Source organism: Limulus polyphemus, unplaced genomic scaffold (genome assembly GCF_000517525.1).
Source record: "Limulus polyphemus unplaced genomic scaffold, Limulus_polyphemus-2.1.2 Scaffold3680, whole genome shotgun sequence".
Taxonomy (NCBI): Eukaryota; Metazoa; Arthropoda; class Merostomata; order Xiphosura; family Limulidae; genus Limulus; species Limulus polyphemus.
In genome coordinates, this window is record NW_013669290.1 from 62,896 (window position 1) to 69,179 (window position 6,284).

At 30.7% G+C, this 6,284-nt stretch overlaps 1 protein-coding gene across 1 annotated transcript in view; it reads right to left on the reverse strand.

Moving 5' to 3' along the window:
• The window catches only part of LOC106469844 (zinc finger protein 214-like), a gene marked incomplete at its 3' end in the record, with an annotated part of 55,249 nt that overhangs the window by 42,485 nt on the left and 6,480 nt on the right, over positions 1-6,284 (reverse strand). The window contains exon 2 of the mRNA XM_022398396.1: positions 4,528-4,640. Coding sequence (XP_022254104.1) covers positions 4,528-4,640 — 113 coding nt within the window. The remainder of the gene's footprint in view (positions 1-4,527; positions 4,641-6,284) is intronic.

The window sequence follows — 6,284 nt, forward strand, 5'->3', positions numbered from 1 at the left end:
CTCGATACAAACTTTCAGTACATAGTAATTTCACAATCACTACGTTTCTTGTCACTTTAAATTAACTACTTTTATAATACACGCTATAAATCACAGCGATTCCCAATCTTGATAACTTCACACACTAGCTAGAAACAGAATCACAAATTACCCGAAACTCTCTTCATTCAATCCCGCAGGCTTATATACTAAAAAAAGAGGGCATCCTGAACAAACTCGGTCTTCCCTGATAATTCAGGATCATTTGAGTAATTCATTATGTGTTACCAGCGTCATGTGACTTCCGCTGTCGTAACACAAGTAATAAGAAAAAAGTTATGTGAGCAATTAACAAATCACCTCAAGCAAAATTCACATGCATTTTCGTGAGCAAGTGTGATCACGCATGTCAAATATGAAGAACTGCCTGTACAGGTTGAATGGAAGTGTACCATTATACAGCGTATGGCTCACAAAAATTCCATGTGCATAGAAAGCTGACACAGTCAAAGGGTTAAACAGATTTCGACACATTCACATTATATATCATAATGTCTGATCAAAAACAGAATTCACAGTGATATTTAGACAAAGGTCCATTCTCATCTGTCAGATGTATAGGTACACCCAATTCCCTCACAACTTTGTTTATATTACTAACCCTAGTTCCTTTTCTTTCGTTTGTCATGAATGATGAAAATTTTGTTAAACAATCTACCAGGATAACCATTCCATTGTAATATCTTCCCAAGATCTCTTCTCAACTCCATTAAATCACCATGGTTTTACAAATATGTGAAGGGCTCATTAACAGGCTAAAAATCATCAACCTCTTCATGGTCCTAGTGTGACGAGAGAGAAAATGTAGAAATAGCAGTTTTTTTCAAGTGTGGTGGATTTACTATTATATACTTATTTTAATATCAATATTTGTATAAGTTAAATTTATATCTAGAAATGTACATAACTTATACTGTTAAATCTGTATTTCAAAATTCCCACCTATTCTCTAAAGTTGTAGAATCAACAATACATGTGTGTACATAAACACTAGTGTATCATCAGCTGAAATTTAGAGAAATTCTCCACACGGCTATATATATATATAATCAATGCAATGAGCCAAAAAAACAGTATCTACTATTGGTTTGCTATAAACTTTGGAAGCTATAACTGTGATCATTATAATGCTTATTAATTGAGATACTTCAGTTATTTGACCAGGAACATTTATATTACAAACCATTTAACTTCAGTGGATTCACACTGGACATTAGTACTTTTACAAAAACATTAGCCAACTTCATCAGTGGGAAAAAATCAGCATGTGATAAGTGAAGACCACAGAGCTAGAATTGTACCTACATCAACTCGAAATTACGATAAAAGTTTACATTAACTTGGGCACAGTTACTAAAAACAGGATGAATCAGAACTTTGATGCAGGATCCATGTCAAAAATGTGTGGAGAGATACAAGTAAGTAAGCAGTCAATTTACTATCTTCATTTATGACCAATCATCAAATTAGTTTTGTTTTTGGTTCTGAGAATTATGATAAGTGAATTATGAAATCAACCAATTGAGTGTCAAACCTACTTGTGGATAGATGTGTACACTATTTGGAAAGTCGTAAAGATACTAAAAATATTTAGTAGAAGAATCCATGTTTTGGGCCAGAAAAGTCAGTCACTACAGCAGCTATTGGAAGTATTTCTCCAGCAAAGAATTCTCTGTATAGAATTGAGAAGTTGAAGAATCTGATCATGTCTACAATAATGCTAAGAGTTTTCAATGTTTCCCGCTTAACCCTCTTTCCCCAGGTACCCTTTACTGTGCATGACACAAGGTTTTAGTGTCTTACATTCAAACTTTTATTAAACTACTTTTTGTTTATGTTCTACCAATTATTATAGCATTAAATCTTAGCTAATAATCCATATTTGAATAGTATACAAGTTTTAAGTTCTTAATTCTACAAGGAAATATATAAAAAAATCCTGAATTTCCACTAGTGTGACCCACTTGACACATTTTGTCTTAGCATGTCATCATCTCTATTTTATCCTTCACCCCTCTAAAATGTACAAAATTAATTGTAAAATACTCCCTATAAAATCGTTATTGCTCAACCAGGCCATAATTTTTATATCCTTAAATTTTGTTTGGTTACAGAGCTATCAAATAGAAAATCAGACCCCTCCTGTCATATCTTTTCTTTCACAATTGGTTGATAGTTCTCTCTTGCATTTCATTATATACTACCTATAACCAATAGAAAGTCAAATGACGTATTGTATAATGTTGTGTTCTGAACAGATAATTGTCAATTTCACTCAGAGAAGCAACATCCTTCCCGTGGGAAAGTTAATGACTAGCTTGGATAAATTTGTAATAGCTCTTGTCGCATAGTTAGAAAGCCAGGAAAATTTTGAGAGGTAAGTGAATTTGTCTCCTTTTTGCATGTTATTAGTCTAAATTCTTTGGTACATTATTTAATTACTTTACTATAATTTCTATATAAAATCAGGCTTAACTCTCCTCGACAATCGAGGGCAAAAACAAAGAAGATTGGTTAAGTACTTTATTTCTTGTTTTTCATATTAATTTTTTATTTATTATTATAAAATTAACTAAAATTAATAGTACAGATCTTTTTAAGTTATTTAAAACTAGATTAGGTAAGATAAGTGATAATAATATTATAAATAAAATGGTTCACAAGGCACACACACAAGCAGCTCGTGGGTAACGTAATTCAATAGCGTAATGTAAGGTGCACGTTCCCTGAGTGATTTATAATGGCACGGATAGTAGTTAGACATGGTTCAAAGGGCAATAAAACAATAAAATTTAACTATAAATAGATATATAATGTTACGAACTTAGAGCTACTTGGGATTAACAAATGTTACATTTGAAGTCATTCCAGAAAGAAAAAAAGGTTAATTTTGGTTTATTTCGATTTTTTTTGGTGGTTACGAGGTCGGTCGAATTGACCAATCCTGTTTTGAGATAGGGTAGAGAAAATAACATATAAAATTTGAGATTTTTGAGATGACTATATATTATTAATTTTAACATGAAAATTACTTTGCACAAGGACTATTCAAAACAAATACTCAATATATTATTGGACAAATCTTTATTTTATTTTATTAAAAATACTTTACCACAAAATATTACTTTTTGTACGTGAAAGACTTGTAATATTAACTGAAAGATTGCCAAATTTCGTTAAGATATACCCAATATATTGAGAGTTATAAGTATTCAATTTATAAAGACTTTAAACGAGTTCAAAAGGTCATGTGATTCGATCAAATTGACCGACCCCGTGTTGAGACAGTTCAAGAAGCTGATCATGTCTACAACAATCCTAAGAGTTTCCAACATTTCCCACTTAATCTCTATGTAAGTAAATTATTGCTATCTCTTCTCAGAATCGAATAACATAGTTAGAATTGAATATTAAGTATTAAGATATGACTGAGCAGATTTCAATCAATGTAATAATTGATAACTTACTGGTGGTATTAAGTAATTTGATAGATGTCATAGAAAGTTTAATTGAAGAACAATTACTAGTTCAAGTTGATGAATTTTATGGTAATATGTTTGAAGATATTTTTGGTAATTTTGATGTAACCAAATATCTTGACATAGTGTATTGTTACATCTGTGTTCTTTTGGATGAAACTTTAGTGATACAAGTCCTTTCTTAAATAAAACTAGTTTATTCTTTCTCAAAGAACTTTGCAAAAAACTGGACTTCCACAGTCAGTTTAACTTAACACATGCTATAATTCACAACGATTCAAGCACTTTACTTACAGTCACTACCACGCTTGACTCAATTCTCTGTCTCTATCTCTGCCTGTCTGCAATTCAATTCCGATTATATTGTCTCCCTTTATAAAGGGTGTCTAGTAAATACTGGATTATTCGTGATGTTCCCCGATCCTTCTAGAAACTCATCACGTGTTACCAGCGTCACGTGACTTCCGCTTTCGTAACAGTATTAAAGTGTTGTAGCATTTGAACCTCAGTTTCAGAGTCAATTCTTTATTCTAAATGTAAACTTCCTGAAGTTAATGACATGTGTACTCCACTCACGACTGCGTTCCTGGATTTTATATAAATCTATTGTAACTGGTGGTAAAATCAAACTCCAACAACTAGCCTACACATCCACCTTTTACAACAGCCACCCTATTACCTATGGCTAATCCTTGATTTTGAAGGTAAGTTGATTCGACAAACCTGAAACCATTATTACTTAAAAGCAAATCTAGGATTTTCACTGGGTCCTGGCTGTTTCTCTTCATAAAACATGTTTATATTCTTGTGGACTAGTAACATTACTGCTGTAAAAAAAAAAGCTGTAATGAGGTTATTTACAACAATGCAGCAAACGTTTAGTGAATTTCTTCAGCTTGTGACTACAAACATGTCATTACTAATTAGATGCCAAACAAACAAAGTCCAGAAAGACACAATTACAGCTACATATTATCTTTAATAACGCAACTGTAAAAAGTTTAATTACCTCATTTTTCTCTGATGCTCCATCATACTTTTCTTCTTGCTCATCTTTTGTTACATCAAACTTCAAAATTGTATGTAGAGAACTTTCTTCCAAGGAATCAGCTTTTCCTGGATCTAGAAGAATAAATAGGATCTAGAATAAAAAATGTAGGTTTGTCTATAATAAGACTCAATATAATTTATACTTCATTAAGTATAATCAAAATCCACACATTGTATTTAAAAGAACAGGCTTCTTCTATATTTTCTTGCATTATATACAGATGCATTGAAAATAATTGACTTTCACAAAAAGGCAGATTCTGAAAATATACCTTGACTACCAGGAAAATTATTAGTTGTAGTCCAATATCCAGAGTAAGTGAGCAAAGCATTTTGCTATATGTGGTAGAAGGTCTCAACGAAGAAGAACAGTAATTATGTAAAAAGTAGACATACGTCTGAAGATAAAATACTCATCATACAAAACTGATAAGTCTAGAAATTCATGGAAGCAGTTGGGTCAGCAGGAGGCAAACAGGAAGGATTAAAGAGTCATGTGGTTCTTAGAGAGCAAAGGTCATTGCAATGTGTACGTTGAGTAACAAAGTAAAAGATCGTGAAGATTAACCCTACTGAGACATGTTTGACGGATCTTTCTAGGGTCATGGGCCAAAGGCCATGTTTGTAAATTTTATTGAACTACTATTTTAGCAATATATGTCAATAAGATTGTAATTCAAATTTTAGTTATTATTTTAACTAAATAATATTTTATTTATTAGTTAATTTCTTAATTTAAAAGTAAATATGAAAAAGAATGTTGAATGCAGTATTGGTTCAGATTAGATGTTTATGATGTCCATATACAAAATCTATTGTTTATTACAAATTAGGAACTCAAATTATCAATACTGACAAGCTATTATATAAAATAAGAACCTCCTGTCTGCAATTATCTATGCCATCACTTCTTTTCTGCTTTATTTGTTGGGCTTATATATTAAAGTAGAGGGCGCCTAGAAAAAGCTTGGGCCTTCATGATCCTTCTAGAATCTCATGACGTGTTATCAGTGTCACGTGACTTCCGCTGTCGTAACACTAGTAATATGTGTACACACATTATCAAAATTAATTTGAGCAGATGAATTAACCTTACAACACTTAAGATCCTTTAATAAGAGTTCAAATCCTAATAAATAATCATGAAATTCCAATTTCTTAGGAGTGATTGCAAACCCTAATCCTCTAGATAATGCTTTCTTTTCAATATCATTTAAAAAATAATTTGATAAATTTACTATCACATCATCAGGATTAATCGAAAAGGATTTACTAATTTGTTTTTTTTTCTTCAAGTTTAAATTTTTTTTATTCTGAACTAATCTTATTTCTATCAGTTTAGTGTTGTTATTTCTTATAATCTTATTATTCAAACAAAAGAAGTCAACGTTATTAATTAACTTTTAAATTTATTATTAATTATATTATTAATACAGTTATTAATTAACTGTAATTTATTTTCAATTATTTTTTCAAGCTTTTTAAATGTCTTCTCTTTATATTTAATGTCACTTTCTAAATACCTTTTCCGAGTTTCTTTATATTGTTTTAATTCTTTGAACCTAAAATTAGCAGTTTTAAAATTTAAAAATATTGGTATTAATCCATAAACCTTACATTTATTCAAAAAATGACAACTTAATTTATTTTTATTTAATTTGATATAATCTTTTCCAAGTTTTCTACAACTTCTTTATTATACCTTTTCTGTATACT